General features: G+C 35.7%; 1 protein-coding gene across 1 annotated transcript in view; it reads right to left on the bottom strand.

The window, feature by feature from the left end:
- Positions 1-27,170, bottom strand: part of DPY19L3 (dpy-19 like C-mannosyltransferase 3) — a 117,360-nt gene that overhangs the window by 17,840 nt on the left and 72,350 nt on the right. Inside the window, exons 9-15 of the mRNA XM_044664179.1 lie at positions 21,383-21,514; positions 14,258-14,359; positions 13,403-13,476; positions 13,071-13,229; positions 2,590-2,688; positions 2,104-2,215; positions 1,611-1,667 (exon numbers count right to left, since the gene is read on the bottom strand). Of these exons, the coding sequence (XP_044520114.1) occupies positions 1,611-1,667; positions 2,104-2,215; positions 2,590-2,688; positions 13,071-13,229; positions 13,403-13,476; positions 14,258-14,359; positions 21,383-21,514 (735 nt within the window). The remainder of the gene's footprint in view (positions 1-1,610; positions 1,668-2,103; positions 2,216-2,589; positions 2,689-13,070; positions 13,230-13,402; positions 13,477-14,257; positions 14,360-21,382; positions 21,515-27,170) is intronic.

The raw sequence follows: 27,170 nt of genomic DNA, 5'->3' as shown, positions 1-27,170 counted from the left end.
TTTTCCTACTTTTCTTTTCCCCTCAGTTTCAAACTTGGAACCCTACCTATTCTTGTGATCCACCATCCTACTCTCCTTCCTTCACTTACTTTTCTGATGCAACAGTTAATTCTAATTTCTCCTTATCTTGGTAGCTGTGAGTAATATCTATCTATAAATGGGAAGTGCAATCTGGATAAGCAGTGGGACAATCAAAGGGAAGGAGATTTGCAGTGAGGCCTACCTACCCTTGACTCCTAAGAGTCTTTTGTAGCCCTGGGGATAAGGGACAGGGAAAGAGAGCTGAAGGGCTTCAAGCAGGGATGTAAAAAGTCACTAGCAGCATGCAAGTGGGAAGGATTTGCTTTCTTTATCTTATAGCACTAGCAGTAGGAAACGGCTGACAGGGATACTATTGTTATTGCAGAGGTCAGGAAAGCTTAAGCTGTGCCTATGATAGTGACAGTAGGATTATGGGCCACATTCAAGTTTCATACAAATCAGTGTTGGACAGAAAATGTAGCCTATATTTTAACCAATACAGTATAATCAGTTTAGCCATTTCAAATTTTGTTGAAGAAAGAGACTACTTGCTGACCATCTCTTCTTCATTAACAAAATTGAAGAACATTATAAAAGAAATTAATCAGGCCACAGAATACTTCATCAAATAAAACCACTCTAAAGGCCCAAAACCAATGAAAAAAGAAAATCAGTTTGAAAAGTTGTGATGTAATTATAATCTATACTAAATTAAGGCAAAGACAACTTAGTATTTTTGAAGTTTCTCATAAACCATATGTAGCTACTGGAGAGAACAAACAGTTTGTACATTTTGAAAGCCTCCTGGATCAGGTCATTCAATAATTTAAATCTCACTATTATGTTAGTGGTTTGGAGAAGTTGCTAGCCAGACTAATGACTGATTTTTTTCTGGTGTAACATTAAAGGAACTAAGATAATTAATAGAATTAATGTTGTTCTAGGAATTAGATCACTAGAGTTTGAGGATTTTTTTTTTATCATTTCTGACCATTAGTGAGACAAAGATGGATATTTAAAAAAATAACTCAACTATATTTAAGTAGGACTTTTGAAGAAAATAATAATATTTTGCTAAATTCAAACCAAAAAAGCACGAGCACAACTTTATCCTAAGATTTTGCTTTAGGTAAATTCAGCATAGAATTAAAAAAACCCAAGTATAACCAGTTCCATATAACTCCTATTCTATATCAAACTACTAAAAGTGATTTTTTAAAAACCCCTAACTTCTGTGAATTGGTTCTTAGGTGGAAGAGTGGTAAGGGTGGGCAATGGGGGTCAAGTGACTTGCCCAGAGTCACACAGCTGGGAAGTGTCTGAGGCCGGATTTGAACCTAGGACCTCCTGTCTCTAGGCCCGACTCTCAATCCACTAAGCTACCCAGCTGCCCTCTAAAAGTGATTTTGAATTTGAAAAGCCACTTTCATATTTTCTGTAAATTACAGTTAAGAACTAAACACTTCTTTTGACCACTGACTAGTCTTTCTTTATGAGAAATAAACCAAAAATATGGCTCAGTCAAAATCACAAGTTACAGGCCAGAACTAAATGGGGTAATGTGAGTAAATAAAGAAAACTAGACTTACCTTATAGCAAAGATAGATGAGTATTAATACTGGTACTGAATACCTCATCATTTTCATCTATATGAAAAAGGAATTAATTAGCTTATAAGAATTTTTAGCACTTTTTCTTTCAGGTGCTAACCTGTAGATATTTATCTTCCATAAAACAGAAAAACAACTTAATGTAATCCATTATTGACAATCAGGAGAACAAATGATACCTAAGAGTTCAATTCAAAGTATGTATTAGTCATGGTATTTGTAGCTTCTATCATATTGCCACCTAGTGAATTTATAAGGAAGAACAAATCAAAGCTCTATTTGTAGGCATATAGCACAACCAAACCTTTATTAAAAGTTTTCCTATTATAAAATCCTAAACTGCTTGCTTTCTATTTTCATATTTCAATATAAATTTAAATAGCTTGACATTTGATAGTTTTCAAAAAAAGTGATTTTTAAAGATATAGTATAAAGGAAATAAATAAAATATAGATAAAAGCATCACACTGACCCTCTTTGGTGTGTAGAGATGGACCAATTTTAAAAGTAATTCCCATATGTCACTGCTACATAAGCCAAATGAAGCAAACACACACATATGTGATGTCCAAAGATACTTCATTCTGTAAAGTTAGAAATATATACACTTTAGCAGGTGCTAGCTGAATTTAACTAATATCTGAAAATTAAAAATATTTTATAAAATATGAGATTGACAGTTTTCTTATGCTTTCAAATAAATGTCAATAGGCAAACTGAGGCAATGACAGGATACTATAAGCTTCATGAATGGCTATAAAAGTCTTAAAAGAGTGTTTTCTTTCAAGATAAACATATCTTGTCATGGAGCTATTATATCTTCTATTGGGAAAGGGAAATCAATGAGGAAAATGAGTATCATTACAATTAATGAGGTGAGAATCAGTTTCTAAATATATATCTAAATTACACTGAAGAGTAAAAAAATGGGGAAAGAAATAGAAAGGCATGCAAATACCTCATGGTACTAAAAGCCAAGCATCCAAACAAAATAGAGTGCATCAAGTTGTAGGCTGTTCCAGGCTTTAGTACAATGAACCGCACTTTAGTAGAATCACTGAATAAAATAAAACACAAACAGACAGAATCAGAATTTGAGAACTGATTTTAGTTTAGTAAAATATTATTGTTAAATTCATATGTTTAGAAATGTATTAAATTCCCTGGAACTAAACTAACCAGACAGGACTAATAGACTACTTACAGACTGGCTAGTGTTGGCAAATACATACTTGATTTCCATTTTAGATATTAATTTTTAAATGCATGTAACATATTTTGAAAATGTATAGAATATTTTAGAAATTATGATTAAAGAGAAAAGATTAAAAGTAAAAGTTCTTTTAAAAATTGTCATATATCATGTCAAATATTTTTGGATTTTTCACTTTAAAAAATTTGGGTTTTTCACTTTAAAAAATTTCACTTTAATTTTGGAGAACAACTTATGTCATTTAATGAAAAACTAGAATAATAGTGAAGCATGGAGATTTTAAAATTACAGTATAAAGGGGGCAGCTGGGTGGCTCAGTGGATTGAGAGCCAGACCTAGAGACAGGAGGTCCTAGGTTCAAATCCGGCCTCAGACACTTCCCAGCCGTGTGACCCTGGGCAAGTCACTTGACCCCCATTGCCTACTCTTACCAATCTTCCACCTATAAGTCAATACACAGAAGTTAAGGGTTTAAAAAAAAATTTAAAAAAAATTACAGTATAAGATACTTCTATAACATGAAAATGGGTATACCTTGTGGTACAGAGAAGGGGGCATAACATTTTTGCAGTCTATTGCAGAATTCTTATGTTAGTTAAGGAGGTTTTAGAATCTTAGGAGTTTAGAATCTTGGGAAAAAGTTTCAGTTGGTCCTGGGAACTCATGCAGGGAACCAGGGTCCATCTGAGCTCCTTCTTTAGATTGAAATCTGGCCTAAATTTGCAGTTTCTTTTGAGATTTGTTAATTTAGCTAAATCCTTTGAATCTCCCTACCCTACCTTATTCCTACCTTCATTTCCCCTACCTGAATGTCTGAGAAGAGTGAAAAGGAGAGTTGATCTGAGAGTTAGTTCAAATCTGTGATAGTTTAGTCTTACCCTTGCAACAAATTATCTATTGAGTCTTTGTATTCCTAACCCCATTGATTACAAACCACCTTGAGAGCTGAGTTAAGGCAGGTCCTTTCTCAGTCTCACATTCCTGCTTCCCTTCCCCGACCTGAGGTTTCTCTAAGCGGCTGTTAGGGCTACCTTAATCCTCTACCCTGCCAATCTATCCTAGAAGACAATAAACCCCATTTGTGTTTAAACAAGACCTCTTGGCTACTTCATTAATTAATTAGTAAGAGAGAGAGGAAGAGCGAGAGGAATAACATACTCTCTGGAGTTTTGAGGGAAGCTGAGGCTGTCCATTTGAAGGAAGTGTAACTTCAATACTAGTCCCTTCCTGGGAAACTGACAAAAGCCTGAGGTCAGTTTCAAGCTGTCTTGACTGACTCTAACTTGGCTCTGTAAAGTGTCCTTTCACTTGAAGGGATCAGTCTATTTCCCTTCAGTGTTTGTGTGAGAACACTAGAGGCTATCCCTTTATCTTCATGCACATAAAGTAGGAATGGTTTGTCATGATCAGGGATACCTAGGGCTGGAGCTGATAGAGTAAGTGATTTTAATTTCTCTAATGCATGGATATGATCTTTATTCAGCTTTAACAGTTCTGGAACTTCCTTCCTGGTTAGCTCTATCAGAGGTCTTGCGATGTGAGCATAACCTGGAATCCAGTTTCTACAGAAGCTCATTATTCCTATGATTGCCCTGAGTTGCTTTTTGGTCTTAGGCAAACTCAAATTTTGTATATCCTGTGTTCTCTTCTGGGAAATTCTTCTGGAGCCTTTCTCTAGGATGAATCCTAAATAATTTACTTTTTCCTTCACGAATTGAAGTTTCGATTTGGAAATTTAATGGCCCTCTTTGCCTAGCTCTTTGATTAACATTAGCAGGATGTCATCAACATAATGTACCATTTTCCTATTAAGGAATGTTATCGACTCAAGGTCTCTCTGCAGAATTTGACAGAAGACCAAAGCTGAATCTGCGAAACCGTGGGGCAAATGTGTCCAATAGATGGATTTACCTTCCCATGAGAAAGCAAACAGCTTCTGGCTGTCTCTGTGCAGGGGAACAGAGAAGTATGCAGAGCTCAAGTCCAGAACAGTAAACCAAGCAGCTTCAGGTGGAATGGCTGCAATGATTTGTGATGGACTTGGTACCACGGCATAGATCTTTTGCACATGGTCGTTTATTGCTCTGAGATCTTGTACTAAACGCCATTGAGTCTTCCCATCAGGAGATAATTTTGCTTTCTTTACTGGCATGATTGGTGTATTGTATTGTGAAAAGCCATGTTTTAATATACCCTGCTTTAATAAACTCTATGATAGGTTTCACTCCTTCTATTGCCTCTTGGCTAAGTCTGAACTGAGGAATTCTTGGAGGTAAGCCTTCTTTTACCTCTATCTTTACTGGTTCCACTGACAATATCCTGCCCACCTCATTTGAATTTTTAGCCCACACGTAATCTGGAATATCATCTAGAACCTCATAGATGTTATCAGTTGATTGGTATGATGGTTCCTCACTACATGTGTCTAAAAATAAAATGGGATGGTGTTTCTGAGATCTCTTGGGTATGTGTAAATAAATTTGTCCATCTGGTTGACATTGGATGGTAGCGGCCAATTTGCATTGGAGATCTCTACCCACGAGGTTTGAAGGACATGATGGCATCAATAAGAAGGTATGTTCAAGAGTTAGAGCTCCAAATTTTAGCATTTTAACTTTTAGCTTTGGGACTTCTTGTGCTACCCCAGAAGCTCCTCTTACTCTTAAACTTCCTTGAAATTGACATCCTTTAGGTGCCTCGCATAACACAAAACAAGTTGCACCTGTGTCCAGAAGTCCCTCATAGAAATCATACCTCTGATTTCTAGGGTAACTAATGGTTCTCCACTGTCATTGGACTTCACTGGCACTAGGGGTAATAAAGAATCCTCAGTATTTTGTGTACACTTATCATTGATTCTGTGTTGCATATGGTCTTTTGTCTCTAAACCCAAACTTCCTATAGCACCATTAGGCAAGTTCAGTTTAGAATCAGGATTACATAAAGCAGGCTTAAAGAGCATTCTCTCATTGAGAGCAGGTAAGTCATTGTCATTTTTGCAAATTTCATGTTGGCTTTCTCTAAGGGCTTCAGAAATGGAGGTTTGATTTGATTTACCTTCCACTCTGCTATTTAAAGAACTGTCAAGCCTCAAATCAGCAATTTTCCCCTCAGTAGTATCTGGGAATGTATGATAGTTAGATTGTGTTCCCTTCAACCCTTCAGGTACAACTACTGATTCAAAAGCTGACTGATGTTCTCTATTTTGCCCTGCTGTTTTTGTGACTGACATCAGATGATTTTTGTTATCAATCACAACAACAGTTCCATTGATGTTATGATTAGCCACACTGGTTACAGGAGAAAACAACTGTTCCCTATCTCTTCCCCAAAGTTTAGGATGAAATTCTGTAGCTAAGGGGCTGAGAAAGGTGGATTTTGACTTCCCTAAACAGCTGCTATCATCTTGCAATTCAGTGGGTTGCTTCTTCAAAATCAAATCCTTGTGAAGGGGATAAGAGGAGTATGAATCAGGCAACCATGTTAAAAATGTATATTAATAAATGTTATAAAAAAAAATCAAATCCTTGCCAACATCTAGACTCTTTTGCTCTTTAACCTCTAACTGTGACACTGTGTCTAAAGCAATTGAATGGGAAAGAATTTTGGCATTTAATTCCCCCAAGGTTACTGAAAGTGTTCCTTTTTGGAAACTCTGTAAATCCTCTGTAAATGTTCTTTATCCAAGTTGCTCCTTTGTTTTACACTTGGAATAAAGAGAGGAATTTGAGTTCTTGATGATTCTGAACCAGTTTGCAAAATCTCATGATGTGAGTTGTTGCAATGGCCTGATTTATCTTTATGCTTCTCACCCAGTGTGTGTGATATGGAATGAGAAAGCTGATCCCTTATATAATCATCCTCATTAATGCCAAAGATTTCTTTGCACATTTGCATTATCTCTTCCCATTGCTCATTATCTACCACAGATCTATGTGTATCTTCTGTGTAGATTACTTTAGACACTTGCTCTATTCTGCCCAGATTTCTCATTTTGCTTTCCTCACTTATATTAGACTCTGCCACACCCAAATTACATTGATTAGTAGGTTTTAAATCAGGAATCTTGATTCATAATGATTTCTTTGATTTCATTCCCATTTGTACATATCTTTCCATTTCATCTAATGAAGGTGTTTGTATTTTCTACATGTATGATTGCAGCTTGCACCCTCTTGTTTATTCTCATCATTTTTTTTTTTTGGATTCATTGTTCTTAGCCCATTTGGAATTATAAAAGGTCTTTCTGTTATCTCTGTCTCTTTGATTATTGTTTCTTGAAAAATCTATTTGTTGCCTAAATCTACTAACATGAAGGACGTGCCCAATCCGTCCACATAGGTAGCAACATGGGGACGATTTTGATCTTTGGGTGCTGTTAGCAGGTTGTCTAAATTGATTTTGATTTCTACTTGTTTGGAGAGCAAAATTTTTCACTTCCTCTATTTCCTTCTCTCGTTTAGCCTGTTTTAATTGGCGCTTTAAATCTGCTATGACCTAATCTTCATCATTATCGGATTGCCTTGCCAGTCTTGCTTCTTTCTGTCTTGAATCGTGTATGTACACTGCATGTTGCCTAACATCCTCCAGTGGTGGTGATTCCCACTGTGGACAACTTTGTCTGAAATAATTTTGTATCAGGATTGAGGTTCCCTTTACAAATTGTCTCCTTATGTGGTCAATTATATCCTGGGCATGTGTGTCCCTAAGTCCTAGAATCGTTTCTGCAGCTTCAATGGCCCTGTCCAAAAAACTACTCAGGTGTTCTTTCCCTTGCTTCAGTTTTTCAAATTTCTGCCAAGCATTTGGTCTTTTGGCATGTAATCTCATTGCTTCGATAAGATCTGCTCTGCATCTTAACAAATATCTCATGTTAGCGTGTTGTGTGAAATCTAGGTCCTGATGAACCTGCGGCCACGACTCCAAATTGGGATTCGTCCTAGTTTCATTGAGGAATTTTTCCTTTTCCGAGGGAGAGTAAAATTCCCCCAAAAGAAATTCTACGTCATTGAAACTAGGGTTAAAAAGAGTGAACACCCTTTTTAATTCCTTCAAACTCTTGTAAGGTTTTTCATAGAATTTGGGGAATCGCCTTTTCAGAACTTCCATATCGCTAGGAGTGAATGCCTTGTATGTCTTTACATGTACCACCCCCTCTCCTGGCTAAACAATAGTCCTGTCCACAATCGACAATACAGAGACCACAGCATTTTGGATAGGTTGATCTTTCTCGGTGTTATTTTGCCCTAAAAATTTGGATTCCACTATCTCTAATTGTAGGATTGTGTGCTTGTCTAGCTCTTTGTCCTCTTGAATTTGTTTCAACACCTGGAACAGTAGCTTGATATTTCCTACTAGTTCCATGGATTCAGTATCAGGTTTTGGAAAAGATGCCTTGAAGTAATTGTATAGGTGAGTCAGAACCGCTTTAGAGATTGTCATGAAGTGCCAGAGAGATAGAATAATTGCCACAGCCATGGGGATGAAGCATATGCACTCGGCTAATGTAAAGGCAAACCATTTATAGTAATCATATATTTCAATCATTTGTTGTACTAAATTTGGGACCTTTACCAGCCAAAAGGTGTATAATCCTTGCATAAGAGACCAAGCCAATAAGGAAAAGACTGCCTAAAAGAAATGTCATTCTTGCCAGATTCATTTTCTTTTTGGATCTTAGAAGATTGTAGGTTTTTTTTGTTGACTGTGCCCCCCAGATGTAATAATCAGTCTATTTCCCTTCAACCTTTAAGTCATAAATGCTTAATGCACTACAAAATTTTTGTTAATAAATCATCTCTATAGAACTAATTATTATGCAAGTAAAGATATTAAAATGATTTTTTCCTAAAAAACCTTTTGAGCTTATTCTTTAAAATTTTTTAAAAAATCTTATCTTCCACCTTATAATCAATACTGTATATAGGTTCCAGAGCAGAAGAACAGTAAGGATTAGGCTAATGGGGTTTAAGTGACTTGCCTAGGGTCACACAGCTAGGAAGTGTTTGAGGCAATATTTGAATCCAAGACCTCCCATCTCTAGGTCTGTGTCTCAGTCCACTTAGCCACCTAGCTGCCCCTCAGCTTATTCTTAATTCTAATAAGAAAATTGAAAATATTTTTCAAGGTAGTTTTCATTATTGTAAAGTGATTTTTTTCCTTTGAAATACTATAAATAAACCTTTGACTTCAAAAGTGGTATCTGAAGATTATTTCTGATATTTTCCTTTATTTTCTTCAAGGTAGCATTGGTACAGTGGGGAAAACCCTGACTTAAGAATAAGAGGAATTGGGTTCAAATTCTAGGCTCTGCATGGGCAAGTCACTTAACCTCCTTGGGCATTTGTTTCCTCATTTGCAAAATGAGAGAATTGGACTAGATGATCCCTAACGTCCTTCGAGCCCTAAATCTACAATCCTGTAATTTTACTCCCTTAAGTCTTCATGAGTTTTGGTTAGTTCCATAAAAATAAAGCATGATAGAGGAATGGCTAAACCAATTGTGGTTCCTGAATGTGACAATAAGACTGTATTGTAAGAAATAAGATGAGTGATGGATACAGAGAAGCATGGAAGACTATGAAATGATGTAGTGTAAAGGGAGCAAAATCAAGAAAACAATCTACACACATGGACTATACTAATGCCAATGTAAATAACAATTACATACCAAAAAATCAAAAGAAAGTGTAACAAAATTATAAAGATCAAGCATGCTGGAATAAAGAGATATAAGAAGACATTCCCAACCTATTCCCTCATGGAGTTGGGAGGTCCTTAGGTCACTGTATATGCTTTTGAACTTTTCAATGTATTGACCAGTTGTGCTATTTTTCCCTTTCTAAAAATATTCTGTGATAAGTAAGATTTAAATTAATATCCAATAACTCCAAATATTATATTTTATAAGATTTATTAACAATTACTTGAAGTAGAAGAAATAAAAGGACCAAAGTAAGCCTGAGCAAAGAAAAGTTTTCCCAGCTATGTTCATGGGAAAAGAGAGAGGGGCGGGCTCACATACAAACTTTATCTCCAAAATGTAAGGACATAACATGAGAAGGAACGTGGGAAGCTGGGATTTAGAGTCCTGAGGTTCAAATTCTAATTATATAGATATAGGATGGTTCTCTTGGAAGAGGAAAAAAGAGAGATTTGGGATAATTGTGGTGATATAAGAAACAGAAAATAAAAAGATTAATGTATTATGTACCTTCTATTTGTCTCTGAGGCTGCAAATATTTTGTAAATGTGACAAAGTGAAATGTATAGGTATAAAAATTAGCACTGAAAGCTAATGATACTATATAAGTTCTTGGCTAAGACTACTTTAAAATAATTTAGTCAATACATACTAGTCCCCTGTAATTTAAAAAATACATTTTTGCAGATTAATAGAGCATTTTTCACTTGACAAAGTTCCTACTTGAAAGATAGGGAAGTTTTAAAATTGTATTTATGTTCATACAGTTAATCAGTTTCCAAACTCGCAAGACTCCCATAGTCTATATAGCATGATTAGTACTTTTACTTAACCTCTAAGTAGTTAGAAAACAAAAAGTCCATTTTTCAGTCTGGTAATTGTAATAAAAAGGTAATAAAGAAAAGGTAAATAGGGGGTTTAGGTCCTTAGGTGGGAAAGGAGGGTGCAATAGTGGATTGAGGTGGTAAGGAGAGATGTACGGGGATGGCTGAGTTTAGGGAAATAGAGGACAAGGTAGTATAATGAATGGTAAGGAGAGATGATGAGGTAATTAGGGGAGGCAGCTGCAACAGGGAGACACTCAGACTAGAGACAGAGGTTACTGGGGGAGGAAGGCTGGACTCTTCCAGGGAAAATGGTATTTCTACAGACACAAAGATTAGGGCCAGTCAGAAGTGGTTTGAATCTGACTAGAGGGCTTTCTAGTCAGTTTCTCAAAGACCACAAAGAAGGAGTCCCAAGGCTCCTCCCTGTCTGTGAAACTGAAGGGTTTCCAGGAGGAAGTACAGAGACAACTACTTCCTCCCAAGATGGATGCCTCCAGCTTCCCTCAGGAAAATAAAGAGAATAGTTCCTTCCCTCTTTCAACCCTCACTTATCGTTGAGCCAATGATTTAGCAAAGGGTTTGATTAAGTAACAATGGGGTTTATTAAAGTTTCAGGGTTGATTGTCAAGGAGAGAGGGATGCCGGGTTTCTCTAACAGCTGCTAAGGAGAAGCTCAAGGTGGGGGAGGGTCACAGGAATGGCTTGGACTGAGAGAGAGCCTGCTCTCTCTCACCTAGGGAAGTTTGGCTGCCCTTGAGATTAGGGAGTACTAAAACAATAAAGCAAGGGATAGTTTGTTTCAAGGGTAAGTCCTACTTGTCTATGGGGAACTAAATCCTCAAAATCTAATTGCTACAACCCCAAAATCCACCCTTCTCCCAAAGCCCACAGGAAAATCAAGAAGGTAATAGGGGAATGGTATTGGGAAGATCAGGGAAGGTCCAGAGAAGTTAGCTAAGCTCCAAATGTCCAAAGACAAAAACACAGATTCAAGGCAAGGTTTTAGCTCGAAGGCAGAGCCCAGTTTGCCCCTCTGCTCTTCACAAGCTTCTGGGACCAACTGACTTTTGTCAGAGTTCTAAAGCTGGCTAACTGCCAGAAGTTCTACAGTTAGGTTTTGCAAGGGCAAATGCCTTGATTGCATCTCTGCATTACATCCCCTTTATTACATATTTAAAGGCCTTCTGTGATATGGCTCCAAACTATCCTTCCAGCCTATTACTCCCATTTCACATGTTTTCTATTCTGGCTATAGTGGCCTATGAGTGAATAGTTCCTCAAAGTCTGCATTTCTGGTGCCAGTGCTTGGAGTTTCTTCTCACTTCCATCTCTCTGAATTTTTAATTTTCCTCAAGTTTAGGTGCTATGACAACCTATTATAATTTTTTTCTTTATACTCCTAGTTATTAGTCTTTTCCTCATTTCTCTTATTTAATTGCATGAATACATGTTGTATTCCCCAGTAGAGAGTAAGTTCCTTGAGATCAAGGATTGTGGTGATTTTTTCTTTGACTAGAACATAATAGAATCTTTAAAAAGTTTGTTAAATTTCTGAATTAAATTCAGCAGTGATAAGTATATTGATAGTATCTAAGGAATATCAAATAGTATTGAACCACAAAGCAGAGAACAATTTTGTTGTCTACTTTTAAGATGCTAAAGCAATCTTACATTAAGTAAAAAAAAAGAACACTGAGATATACTAAAATTGTTTATGGTTCATGAAATACTTTTGTCATTTTAATTTTATTTCATCTGAAATAATCATAAACTGTTACTATAAAACAACTACTCTTCTGTTATTTTAATTTTTTTTACTCAACATAGCACTATGGTGACTATGAATCACAGTTCACTAGTACTTAAATGACACAGTAACTATATATAAAAAGGTATTTCCTTTGGAACACAATTATGTTTTCACCAACTATAATAGTTTTGTTTGCTAACAATTAATTCTCTTTCATTTGGTGATGGACTATAAAAGCAAAACAAATTTTATTAAGCAGTCCATTTAATCCTATTCAAATCAATAAGTACTTACTAGGAACACACTAAGTAAAAGAAATTATGCTAAATAATAAAGATACAAAAATAAATACAAGATATATCCTGCTAATTTGAAGCCTGAAATTCAAAAGAGAAGAAAAACAGACACAAAACAATTACAGAATGAGGATAGATCTATTAAGTGCAAAAGAAAGATTCATTATGAGAAATTTGGGGCAGAATATGGAAAAAACCTTAGAATCCTACTTTTTCCTTTTGATAGTTGGGTGAAAATTCTAAGAAAAGTCTGGCAAAAACTACTTAATTCTTTTCTAGAGAGTAAAAATTACTGTCTTTTTCATGCTTAGGAATCCTAAAATAAATCACTGAAAAACAAATGACAACTAGCTCTTGATTTTTTATAGAAAACTTGAAGTTGATTTTAAGAAAAAAAAGTAGAAGGGCAATGGACACTGATAGCAGATAAAATAAGGATCTCAAAATGGACATTATATCTAAAAAAAAAAGAATTTTTCCCCAGGAGCTAAGTAATACTCTATTACACACACACACACACACACACACACACACACACACACACACACACATATTCTCTATCATTTTTTTTGTTTTCATGTCAGTTCTCAAAAAAAAGGTACAAATATACTATAAAAAGAAAAATGTGATATTTCTAAACCAGATAGTACCTGAGATTCCGAAGAGCAACAATAACAGCCACCATCACCATAACGGAAAGAACAAACATGTATGCATAAAAGAGTAAAGTATGTGACAGTCTTTCAAGTGTATTAAAGGGTAGGAGACCAAAAGCTTCTTCACATAGATACAAATTTGCATCAAAATCCCTAAAGAACAAATGGAAAGTAAACTGTTAAATTCAATGCAATATAGATAATTTGACATGTTTCTTCAAACCATGAGGTAATGTCCAGCAATAGTAGGCTTTTATTTTGACCCAAGTTTTAATTTTGCTGATTTAACATAATTTTTAAAAAAGGAAATATAATTTTAATCCTACCTTGTTGCTCCAAACCCAAATTTTGCCTTCAGAAATTTAAATATGTGTTCATCTGACTTTAGGTTAAGAAAATGCTATTGGGAGAAAACAAAAGTTGCTATTAGTACTTTGGCTATAATTTCTTGATGTTTACCCACAGGAAGCATGACTCATAAATGTTCTTAACAAATTAATTCAAATTCAAAAATAAACTAAGGCTTTATATGTTTCATATGAAAGATGCATCTGAATGCTAATGAGTTCTTATATGCAAGAATGTCCAAAAGTCAATAGTGTAATCTAAAATGGAAAGTTTTCAATAAGCACTATCAATAGCACACAATTCCTTGGTCTAGGACTTCCTTGCTTATAGTTATGACTGCAGAGTCATACAAGCAAAGATAATTCAAGCCATGCTATCTAAATTCTAAGAAATTGAATATTTGTATATCATTACCTAATGGCATGAACTAATTACCTGGATTTGGTAACAACTCCATAGGGGGCTGTCTTTGTCACTGAAAAAGGCTTCTGTAAGCCAGAGTTTTAAATATTACTGCACTCAACAACCTATGCCTGAAAAGCCCAGCAATTCAGAAGCTGACAAACTATGAGATCAAAGAAAGTGTGTCAAATACAGCAAGATAGAAGTCAATGATTAACTTCAGGGAAAAAAATTGTCACCAAAAGAATTCTAGACATAGAACCATAATAGTATAGAGACTTGTGTTTAAAGTACATCAGCAAAATCTAATAGTGATCTGATTTAACAAATCACTTTAAATCACTTGAGATAAAAATTACTTTTGAGGTGTTTTTTAAAAAAAAATCATTTTTCAAGTGCTTGTGTGAGTAAAAGTGATTATATCAACCTACCTTAATAAATGTATTGAGACAAACTGTCAAACATAGCACCAGGGCTAAGTGGAACAAAAGTTTCCCAAGCCTATTAAGGAAGCCTCCAGTTTTCAGATTTTTCTAGAAATTAAAAGAATTGAACTTTAATGATCTTAGAGATTACTTGTCTTCCAGAAAGATGGATTGATTCAGCCTTCCTCAGCCTCCTCTCCCGTGTGATTGGAAGAATGAGTACTACCCCTACCACAGCACCCCCCGCCCCCCCCTCCCCCTGCTTTACATTGGACAGAAACCGGGCTGTCACTTAGCATTGTACCTGGTGCCCAGGTTCAAATCCTTAGAACAAAATACAATGGCTCCCCTGGTGTCCCTTTCCCAGCCACCCCACCTCCTTGCTTGTGCTTTTTCATTTTATTCATTTTATTTTTTTTATTATTTCTTTTGCCAATTGATTTCATACAACCCCTGTGACTCAGCCATGCATCCTTAGCTGACCTGAGGTACCCTTTTTAAGGAAAAAAGGTGTGTTTTGGTAATTATATGGAACCTTGGAAGTTTCCATGCCTTAAGATTTAAATTGTAATTTTACAAGAGGTCTTTTAACTTTTACTTTAGGTCCTAAAGAATTGTTGTTTTAAAGGATAAGCTTTTATATATTTTATTATAAGAAAGATTATTGCCTTAAATGGGTAGAAGCATGAAAATTTCCTACCCGGGATTTTTTTTTAAAACAGGAAGCCAAGGAGCTCCTGTATACTTTTATCAAAAAGGGTCTAGAATTCTTGAGGTAATTTAGACCAGAAGATTTTTTTAAATATCAGATTTTGATATGAAAGCAGTAACAATTTGTTGAGAAACAGCCAAGATTTAAAAGTTATAACAAGTATATGATTTTTAAAAACATCATTGTTTATTGTTTTAAAATGTGTTATTAGAAATTATGGTACTCTTATTTGAATGTGCATTGTGAATCTGCTATTTTGTAAAACCCATTTTCTCTCACAGAAAATCTCATTTTTGGGTAACAAAACCCTTCTAGCTCTAAGCTATATATATTTGATTTTTAAAACATTTTTTTTATTAGAGCAATTGATTTTTCCTTTTTGTCATCTTGTACTGGAAGTACATATATAATCATTATTTATCCTTTTTTTTAAATTTTACAGTGATGTAAGCTTAAAGCAAATAAATCCCGGAAGAGTCTGAGATTTTGGGAACCTGTCATAATTGTTAAATGCCTCTCTGTCTGATTCCAGGAGAAGTGCCGAGCCACAAAGTCACGGAGACTTGTCTGAGAATCTGCATGAATTGCAGGAGTAATATGCCAATACTTTAGGGCTTGAAATTGGGGTTTGAGTCCTGGAGTCCCAGTCTTTTCTAAAACTTTAGAGGACGTGGGTCCCCTCAACTTGAATTCCTAGTAATGCACCTAAGAGGGGTTATTTATTTGGCTTACTTCCCCTAAAAAGCTGATGGCAAATCAGATCAGAGAGAGACGTTTCCCTTAAGTCCTGGCCCTGAATGAGTAATAGCAAACTGCTTAAATCACTTTCACTGGGCCTTGTTTAAAAAGCCTGTTATAAGTTTATTTTCCCTACATTTTTTGCACATTTTACATTTCATTCACAAGTTAATTTTTTCTTCTTTTTTCTGAATTTTATTCTTTTTATTTTGCCAATTGACTTCATACACCCTCCATGACTCAGCCACTCATCCTTAGCTGACCTGAGGTACCCTTTTCAGAAAAAAAGGTGTGTTTAGAATTTTCCTCAGGGGAATATGTGTTAAGTTTTTTAAAATTCGATAATGTCAAAACATATATATATATATTTAACTCTTTTAGGAGTAATTTCAGGGGGAAATGTATAATTCTTAGAAGAAAATGTATGTTTTGTAATCTATAATGTAAAGTTTAAATTCTTTTCAGAATAATTTCAGGATAAGGATTTTGACATCTCCCCAGAATCCAGACAATGGACCTGTTTGGTGAAGGCACCAAAAAAGATGCCTAAAGACCCTTCACTGGACCATGAAGATCAAAATTGAACTTTGGGGTGCAGTTGATTGAACTATGAGGAGTTAAACAGCTGAATGCAATTTGTTGTAATTGTACACTGTTATACCAATAGGGGACTGCCCCCAAATTGGTTTTTTTATCAATGCGGCTAGTTTTATCCATTCGTTCATCTATTTCTTTTATCCCCCAAATTCCTGAAATTTAGAAGTTATCTATGTTTACAGGTCCAGCGAAGAAAAAAGGGCCAACATTTTTTTTTGCCGGACCTCAGGGGGAAATGTTTGTTTTAAATTCAGGGAAGTGTCTAGCAGACTCCCTCTGGACATGTGGGAGACTTTGAGACTACATTACCCATGATTCCAATGGGTCTTAGGGCGTGGGGACGTCAAAGGTCCCCACGCAGGGGGCAGTTTAAATGAGAGGAGGGCCTTAAAGAATGCCTCTTGATCTTCCTGAGGAGCTGGGTACCAGAGGGCTCCGACGGTAAATATAAAAGATAGGCGTGGTCATATATATATTTTACCAACATGGCCATGGCTTTAATTAAATTACTAATTTCTCTTATTATATCAGACTTTATCATTTTTTTAAACATTTATTAATATTCATTTTTAACATGGTTACATGATTCATGCTCCTACTTTCCCCTTCAACCCCCGCACGCCCCCCCCACCCATGGCCGATGCACATTTCCACTAGTTTTGTCATGTGTCCTTGATCAAGACCTATTTCCAAATTGTTGGTAGTTGCATTGGTGTGGTAGTTTCGAGTCCACACCCTCAATCATGTCCACCCCGACCCATGCGTTCAAACAGTTGTTTTTCTTATATGTTTCCTCTCCTGCAGTCCTTCCTCTGAATGTGGGTAGCATCTTTACCATAAGTCCCTCAGAGTTGTCTTGTGTCATTGCAGTGCTGCTGGTACAGGAGCCCATTACATTTGATTTTACCACAGTATATCAGTCTCTGTGTACAATGTTCTTCTGGCTCTGCTCCTTTCGCTCTGCATCTGTTCCTGGAGGTCTCTCCAGTTCGCCTGGAACTCCTCCAGTTTATTATTCCTTTTAGCACAATAGTATTCCATCACCCACATATACCACAGTTTGTTCAGCCATTCCCCAATTGAAGGACATACCCTCCTTTTCCAATTTGTTGCCACCACAAAAAGTGCAGCTATAAATATTTTCGTACAAGTCTGTTTATCTATGATCTCTTTGGGGTACAAACCCAGCAATGGTATGGCTGGATCAAAGGGCAGGCGGCTTTATCATTTTTAATCTTAATAGTTGTCACTGTATCCTCAGTGTTTAGGACCATGCCAGTCATGTTGTAGGTGTTTAACAAATGTTTATTGGATTGGATTATTTGATGCATGAGTAAAGGTAAAATGTGAGTCAAAAAATTCTCTCAATTAAGCAATGCTATTAGAAAATCCCTAATTGTCTTACTTAGAAAATATCTCATTTTACATCATTTTCCCAGATTTTAATTTTCAATAGTACTGGCCAACTGCTATAACATGAGTATAAAATCTACCTATAATATGCTGTGAAAATTATGCCCTTTAGTGCTGAGACCTGTTTTTGTATCCTCAAAAAATCTTATAAAATGATCAATACTATACATTATCATACACGCCAAAAATATAAGAAGTACCAAATATTATTAAAGTTAAGCTGATTACCATTATTATTTGATAATTAGTCAATAAAGTATAGGGTCATTTTCTAGGAATTTGAATACTTTGTTAATAGCAGCTATTATAATTCACAAAGAATGGTTAAAAAAGGTAGATTTTTTCTTTGAAAAATGGAAAATACCTATTTAGGTAATATGTAATAAAGGCAAAAGACTTTTATTTCGGCATACAAAAAAGTGAGGATTTGCCCAATTGAGCCCAAAATTAAGAACGTAATTAGGTGTTGGTCAATGATTCCTATTCTTAACTTTGGAGCCAATAGGATTATTTGCTCATCTTGAGAAAAATCTGAAATTCTTTTTTAAAAAAAATCCCAACTGCCTAAATTAATTTGAATTTACTAAAAAATAAGGATACACAACAAAAATTACTTTGAAGAATAAATATATATCCTATACATCTCCATATATATCCCCCATACATCTCTGGAGGCAAAGGAATGGAGAAAGGTAGTGTTATAAAGTCAAATGACAGGGTTATAAAATTCTAAAAATGCTTTAAATTCCTATTTTCCATAAAAACAGATTTTCTTTAAGTCAATCAATGCAGGGACAGAAAAATAGCTCAATGGATTGAGAGTCAGGTCTAGAGATGGGAGGTCCTGCATTCAAATCTTGTCTCAGACACTTCTTAGCTGTGTGACTGTAGGCAAGTCACTTAACTCCATCAGCCTAATCCTTACTGCTCTTCTCCCTTGGAACCAAAGCAAGGTATTGATTCTAAGATGGAAAGTAAGGTTTTTTTAAGTCAATCAATGATCTATTTATATTGTGGAGACAATGGAAATATTTTTTAAATTTCCTTTTCTCACCTTTAAGAAATCACTTTTTAAATATGGTCAATGAAATATATTTTAATGAGACATTTCTAAGATTTCCAAAATGTGGTCTTGGCCCTTCTCTAAGACTGAGGTTAAGGCTCCAGAGCACAAATGTAAGTGAGGGAACAGAAATAGGCTCTTGAAACCAACATCCAAACAGCATACTTCAAAGAAAAGCAAACAATAATTTATAATTATTAGTAGTATATCAATCTTTTTGCATGGAAATTTAACCATAAATAATTCTCCCATATTTTGGGCAAAAATGATGTATGACAAATGAATAAATTTGTAAAGAAATGTATTTGGGTATATAGTTATTTGCACTCAAGGGAGAAAGATAAGAGGTAGTATGTGCCAAGAAAGTCAAATCATCACCACCATCACCATCATCTCCCTTCATATTCTGATAGAGACAGCTCAGGACTCTAAAACTCTGGAGGTGTGGGAAAATTAGGGCCTTTAAGCCACCAGACCTATCTCCAATCCATCTTTGGAAGCCATCATTGGGAGAGAAGTCACTGTGGAGAAGAGACTCACCTCTCTCATGGTCAGTCAACAAGAATTTATTAAACACCTACTATGTGCCAGGCGATGTGGATAAAAAGAAATGTAAAAGACAGTCTTTTCTAAAGAAGTTCACAGTCTAATGGGGAAGAAGACATGCCAATAACTATGTACAAAACAGATAGATACAAGATAAATTGGAGACAGTCAACAAAGGAAAGGCATAAGATGGAATTTTAGCTGAGTCTTGAAAAACAGGGAAGTCAAGAGGCAGAGATAAAGAGATAGAGTTCTAAGCATTGGGAATAGTCAGAGAAATGCCTACAGAAGTGGGATCGAGTATTTGGCACAATGAATAGCAAAGAAGCCCAATGTCACTGGATCACAGAATATATAGAGAAGTGTTGAGTAAGAAGACTGGAAAAGTAGGAAGGGGCTAGGTTATGCAGGGTTTATAAGCAAAATAGAGGATTGTATATTTGATGCTGGAGGTGGTAGGGAGTCAATGGAGTTGATGGGACAGGTGTGACATGGTAAAATATGTACTTTTGGAAGATCAATTTGGTAGTGGAGTAAAGTATGGATTGAGTGGAAAGAGACTTAAGAAAGGCAGACTCACCAATGGGTTATCAGAGTGCAGTTTGTGAGGTGATGAGGATCTGTATCAGAGTTTGGGCAATGTAAGACAGATGGGGGAGCATGCAACAGAAGTTAGGAAGATAAATTTGGCACAGAGTGATTGGTAGCTTAAACAGTAATAGGAAAGTCTGGAAAGCAGGTATATTTTGGAGGAAAAGCTGAATTCAGTTTTGGACATGCTGAGTTTCAGATGTCTATAAGACAGGTAGTTTGAAATATCTAGCAGGTAGATGGAGATGCAAGACTAGAGGTCACGAGAGGAAAAGCATGCCTGGAACAGAGCCCTGTGGGAGATCTGTGTATGTCCTGGATGATGATCCTTGGCACTGTCAAATGATTCAACATAAGAAACTGAAAATGAGGATGTGATTTTATCATTAGACATGTCATTAAAAAAGAGGCATTGACATCTACTTAGCTACTGGTGCACCTGTCAACATGACCTGAAGCTGAAACTTTCCCTATATGTTATGTTCCTCATTAGAATAAGAACTCCTCGAGATAAGGGACTGTCTTTATTTTGCTATTTATATTCTAAGTACTTAGCATGTGTGTAAATAGAATTTTAATTCTTACACATGGTATTTTGTAAATAGTAAGCATTAATACATTTTTAAAAATTTATTCAACACTATTGTGCTGAAAGGAATGATGAACTGGAGGAAGTCCATGTGAACTGGAAAGACCTCCAGGAACTGATGCAGAGCAAAAGTAGCAGAATCAGAACATTGTACACAGAGACTGATAGATTATGGCACAATTGAATGTAATAAGACTTTTCTACTAGCAGCAATGCAAGGATCCGGGATAATCCAGAGGAACTTAGGAGAAAGAATGCTATGCACATCTAGAGAAAGAACTGTGGGAGCAGAAATCCAGAAGAAAAACACATGATTTGTATAATTAGAACTTTGAACCCCAGGATTCTCTCTCCCAGCATTCCATTTTCCTTCTCACATTATGCACTTATGTACATAGGATATATTTTGATGTGACACCACTGCTTGTTCTCTTTTCATAGGAACGAAGTTTGTGGAGATTGGGCGAGTCCTGGGCAGGAGAATTTTATTTCATGTAGTCATACTTAAATTTTGTTCTTCTATTTCTTCTACTTCAAGTGATTATTAATAAATCTTATAAAATATAATACTTGGAGTTATTGGATATTAATGTAAGTCTTACATTTCAATCACATGGTTCAATGGGTAATATGATTGCGGATGTTGACTTTAAATGATTACTCTGTTGCAAATATTAATAATATGGAAATAGGTTTTAAACAATGATACATGTAAAACCCAGTAGAATTGCTTATTGGCCTCAGGAGGGGGGATGGAAAAGGAGAGGGAAAGAACCTGAATCATATAACCATGGAAAAATATTCTAGTTTAATTAATTAAATACATTAAAATTTTTTTATTCAAAAGGTTTATTTACAATAAGAACAAAAAAAGATGCATACCTGAAATTTTCTTGCTATTAACACGGAGAGGTTAAAACTTATAAGCAATGACCCCAGGATCATGGAATTGAAGAACTGAAGGGCACAGACCAACAGTAAACTTGCCACTTGTATAACATATAGCCATGTAACCTGCCAAGTCAAAAAAGGTAATGATCAGCCAGATAAACATATTCTATTAAGAATTCACCATTTGAAGGGGTTAGAAAATTATGTAGAAAGCATTTAGAAAGAGTCTAAAGAAAACAAAGGCATTTGGTTTTTAAAGAATGAGCAACATATTAATCTTGCTTAAGAATTTTAAGGTTAAAAGTAATCTCAGTAGTCATCTAGCCCTTACTTGAATCTAGTCCCCAGTCTAACATCTGCGGTCAATTAAGTCTTTCTTTGCTTAACGAGTTTTGGTAATGAGGAATTCACAGGCACACAAGATAAACCATTCCATTTTTGAATGGAAGTTTTCACTTTTCCAAGATAAACATTCTCATTTCTTTCACTTCATTTAGGCCAGGAGACTTGAAACCATTTAAAGCAGCTAGCTGCTTATACTTGATTTGTTGCAGGTTATGCATTGGCTTTATCTAAAAGAACATGTTTAACCGCATTTCATCTGAATGGAAACATTCCTATAGAAAATTTTAAAGTGAGGTTTGCAATAGTACCGAAAGGTACATTGCAATGATTTTATTCAAATTCCATCTCAGGTATGTACAATTTGCCTTTATAATAATAAATTGTACATATCATCAATACAGCACTGCCTTTTCTTTTTAAGGATTAAATATTACTTTTAACTATGATTCTAGGACTAAAAAAATTTATAACAGCACTTATTAATTCAATGAGTGTTATCTGTCAAAGTAGACTCTTGGAAGATTATCCAAATAATGTTGCTTTTGTTCAAGCTGTTTTTGGAAACTTCTTTTTCAGAAATGCTTTTAGAGGCAGTCTATCAGCCATGTGAGAAAATTAATTTTATTACTTCATAATGAGAAAGGTCAGTCTTTTGGCACCATGGCAACTCATTTTCCACTTCCCTTTTCGCCTTGTTTCACGTGGTTCAATTCTGCCCCCTTCTTTCCACTTTTTTTTTTGGAAACAACAATCTGAGGAATCAAAGGAAAGAGCTACAGAAAAACTGGGAAAAACACAGAACACAGGAAACCAGCTAACACATTCCTGATGCTTGCTGTAAACTGATCCAATAGGTGCTGGGGATTATTTAATTAGCTTAAAATATTTGAATTTAATAATCATCTATATCTATGATGGTGAATCTATGGCACACATGCCAAAGATGGCATGCAGAGACCTCTCTGTGGGCATGTGCTATCTACCAGAGTTTCAAAAAAGGTAGAGGGACTCTGTGGAGCTGCTCCCTTCCCCCTCTTCATCTCCCCCCCTCGCCTCCCAGCCCTTCTGCCCAGCAGCCCAATCAAAGCACTTACTCTCTCCCCTGAGTGAAGCATGGGGACAACCCCCTTCCCCTTCTCCCTCCCCTGTCTGGGGTAAGGTCCTAAGCTGAGGTGGGGCATAGCACACAGTCTGGGTGGATGGAGCATGGCACACAGTCTCTAAAAGGTTTGCCATCACTGGTCTATATGAATAATCTTACATCTTACCTTTTCAGGTAAGATGACTTAACATGACTGTCAGAAAACTTGGTTTTTAGATTTTATAGACATAGGATAATTTAATTTGGACAAAAAGTTTAGGAAAATGTAAAAAATTCACAGCACTGCTCTCTATAATCACATTAGGTTCTGAATTTGGGATTCTTTATTCTACACTAATAACTAAGGATATTTTTCAAAGATAATAGATAATTACATAAATGATGTCATTTATGTAATTATCTATTATCTATCACCCTGAAAGTGGTCAAAAGTTAAACTATGGTTGAGAGAAATGATTTGCTGTGCCCTACCCACTACTATTCCTATCTATACTTATACTAATACTAATTACTATCTCTGACATAACCTTAAGTAATCATTCAGAAAATATTTAGGTACTCTCACTTGAGAATTAGAAGGCATTAATGAAAAAATCTCAGAGAAAAATATAACAAAGTTTTAATTTTTTCCTTACAAATATTTTATGTTTTTATTTCAGTGATATGATGATGGCTGCTCTTCTAGCAAACTTAAATGTCTCTAGGGTAAAACATGTCTTGCTTGTTGCTGTAACAGCAATCTGGCCCATTCTCTTCCTCCCCCTTCTTTCCCTACTTCCTTCCTCATCATATGTATATAGGGACTGCCTGAAGGTGGCTTTTATATCAGGCTCCCAGGTTGTCAAGACAACATTCAGACATTCCTAAGATAAGCCAAATAGTTATTGTGCCTTGACGGTTTATCTGACAGATGCATCATTATGACAGGCGGTTGGAGAAATCATTGCCTTTGATGTTTTTTCTAGTGTCCATTTTCCTATTCCTTAGTAGAGAATTTTCAAAAAAGATGTAAACACACTTTATCTCTCACAAAAATATAATTAGAGATAGGTTCACAACTTGCATTTTTTAGAAAAATATATGGAGAAGCTAGCAAAGAATTTAGACATATGAAACTAAAAAGCAAACAAATAACTTTCCCCCTAGAAATAATCTGGATTACAAATGTTAATCAAATTAAAGTTACATGATATATAATTTTAATATTTATAGCACGTTAATCCATAAATAAAATGTTTATAGAATGCAGACAAGGTAATTTAGTGTTGTGATTTTTGAACATAATAATTTTTATATACAGTCATTACAAAATCCATACTAGGTATATACAAATAAAAGTCTTATTTTTAAATGAAAAAAATGGGGAAGCAATTTACTTATCAAAACTCCTATCATCTTCCAAAAACCAGATCAAATTCCATTGATATCATGAAAATTTCCTTTACCAATATTACTTAATCCACTGACCTAACTTTCTTCTGAATTCTTGATAGCACATAGTGTATTTTTCCTTGTTTGTTAATCATCTTTTAATATTTTCATTTTGCCCCTTCCGAATCACTTGGTAAGGCTGCTGAGGGCAGTTATTACATCTTACTATACATACATATACACACATACACTTATATACTTACTATAATATTCTGTATATTCCATGCTAAAGACACTGCTTTCTACATAGTATGCACTAAATAGATTTTGTTCATTTTATTTTTTCAGGGACAGGCAGACCCAAGATGGTGGAGTAAATTCAGAGACTCTCCTAAACTCTCCAAAATTTTCCTCCAAACATCTTTAAAATAATGCCTCAAAACAAAATTCTGGAGCAGCAAAGCCAACAAAAGGACAGGGTGAAATAATTTCCAAATGCAAATATTCAATCTTCAGCAACATTTGAAAAATCAGTTCCAGATATTCAAAAACATGTAACATTAATAGATATTAGACAAGAAGATCAATTGTATCAATCATTAATAGAACAATATGCAAAGGTAGAAGAAATGAGCTTCACTGGGTACTTTAAACAGTATCTCACACAGAAAGACACTGTCAGCAAGAAAGAAGAACCCATATAGACCATTCAGAAGGAAAGAGCAAAGCCCTTAAAAGCAAACTCCAGGAGTATCAAGTTGCTGAAAGTGAAAGAAAGTACACAAACTGCTGGGAGAGAATAGGGACTCTGAAGCTAGATCCCATAGCCAAAGAGTTCCTACCAAAACCAACTTTGCAGGAGTTTTAAATCAAAGGATGTCACACCTCCAAGCTTGTGTTTCTTCAGGGATGCCTCCACCTGAAGAAAGTCTAAAGCATTAAGCATATAGAAGAACCCAATATAAAACAGGTTGTCAGTGCAATGGAGGGAAACAGAATAAAAGAAATAGGAAATGAGTGCAAGCCCAGCACAACTCTGTTACCTATGCAGGATGCAAATAGCATCATGTTTCCTCCTACTGACAAGGAGTCTATGAGTCATCAGAAAGAACAAGCATGGACTCATAGCATTGGGATGTAATCAATGAACAGCTATACATTCCCAATGCAGACAAGGGATTTCCTCTAATGCAAGCTTTTCCTGAATCTAACCTTGCAAACATCAAGCAGAATAGCACTTTACCTTCCAAAATTGTAAAAAAACAAGCATGCTGCAGGCTCTCAGCCTTGTGTGGGGGGGTGGGTGTAGAAGCAGTTGGAATTCCTTCCCTGGTCAGAGCAGGGCCTGTTGAATTTACTTGAAGAAGTAGACCAGTGGCTTCTCTATGAGGAATAAGTAAAAACTCTCCTCACACACTGGATTAGTTGAAGGAAAGTGTATCCCCCAGAGGAAGAGATGTTTCTTGGTAGTGTGTGAAGTTCCCAGCCAAGGATAATTGATGTAATCTGAAAAGGCTCACACCACTGACCCCTTCGGCTCAACTGCTACAACAGATGGGAATGTAGGATTTTTCAGGTGAGACAATTGGCTAGGTCTTACTTTGAATGTTTAGCTGGAATGATTCAATCTCTATCTGGCTGTTATATTTCTTTTTTTTTTTTTTTTTAGAAAAATCTTCCATGGTTACATGATTCATGTTTTTACTTTCCCCTACACCCCCCGACCTCCTCCCCCCAAAGCCAATGCATATTTCCACTGGTTTTAACATGTGTCATCAATCAAGACCCATTTCCAAATTGTTGATAGTTGCATTGGTGTGGTCGTTTCAGGTTTACAGCCCCAATCATGTCCACCTCAACCCATGTGTTCAAGCAGTTGCTTTTCTTCTGTGTTTCCACTCCTGCAGTTCTTCCTCTGAATGTGGGTAGCGTTCTTTTCCATAAATCCCTCAGAGCTGTCCAGGGTCATTGCATTGCTGCTAATACAGAAGTCCATTACATTTGATTTTACCACAGTGTATCAGTCTCTGTGTACAATGTTCTTCTGGCTCTGCTCCTTTCGCTCTGCATCAATTCCTGGAGGTTTTTCCAGTTCACATGGAATTCCTTCAGTTTATTATTCCTTTGAGCACAATAGTATTCCATCACCAGCATATACCACAATTTGTTCAGCCATTCCCCAGTTGAAGGCAATACCCTCATGTTCCAGTTTTTGGCCATCACAAAAAGCACAGCTATAAATATTTTCGTTTAAGTCTGTTTATCTATGATCTCTTTGGGGTACAAACCCAACAATGGTATGGCTAGATCAAAGGGCAGACATTCTTTTATAACCCTTTGAGCGTAGTTCCAAATTGCCTTACAGAATGGTTGGATCAGTTCATAACTCTACCAGCAATGCATTAATGTTTCAATTTTGCCACATCCCCTCCAGCATTCATTACTCTCCCCTGATGTCATTTTAGCCAATCTGCTTGGTGTGAGGTGGTACCTCAGAGTTGTTTTGATTTGCGTTTCTCTAACTATTAGAGATTTAGAACACTTTCTCATGTGCTTTTTGATACTTTTGGTTTCTTTGTCTGAAAATTGCCTATTCATGTCTCTTGCCCATTTATCAATTGGCTTCATTTTTTATACAATTTATTTAGCTCCTTGTAATATTTGAGTAATTAGACCTCTGTCAGAGTTTTTTGTTATAAAGATTTTTTCCCAGTTTGTTGTTTCCCTTCTGATTTTGGTAGCATTGTTTTTGTTTGTACAAAACATTTTTAATTTAATATAATCAAAATTATTTATTTTACATTTTTTAATTTTTTCTAACTCTTGCTTGGTTTTAAAAATCTTTCCTTTCCCAGAGATCTGACAAGTATACTTCTCTGTGTTCACTTAATTTACTTACGGTTTCCTTCTTTATATTCAAGTCGTTCACCCATTCTGAATTTATCTTGGTGTAAGGTGTGA

The sequence above is a fragment of the Gracilinanus agilis genome, chromosome 2 (genome assembly GCF_016433145.1).
Source record: "Gracilinanus agilis isolate LMUSP501 chromosome 2, AgileGrace, whole genome shotgun sequence".
Taxonomy (NCBI): Eukaryota; Metazoa; Chordata; class Mammalia; order Didelphimorphia; family Didelphidae; genus Gracilinanus; species Gracilinanus agilis.
The sequence above is the reverse complement of the archived record's forward strand: the minus strand, read 5'-3'. Positions and strand labels throughout refer to the sequence as shown.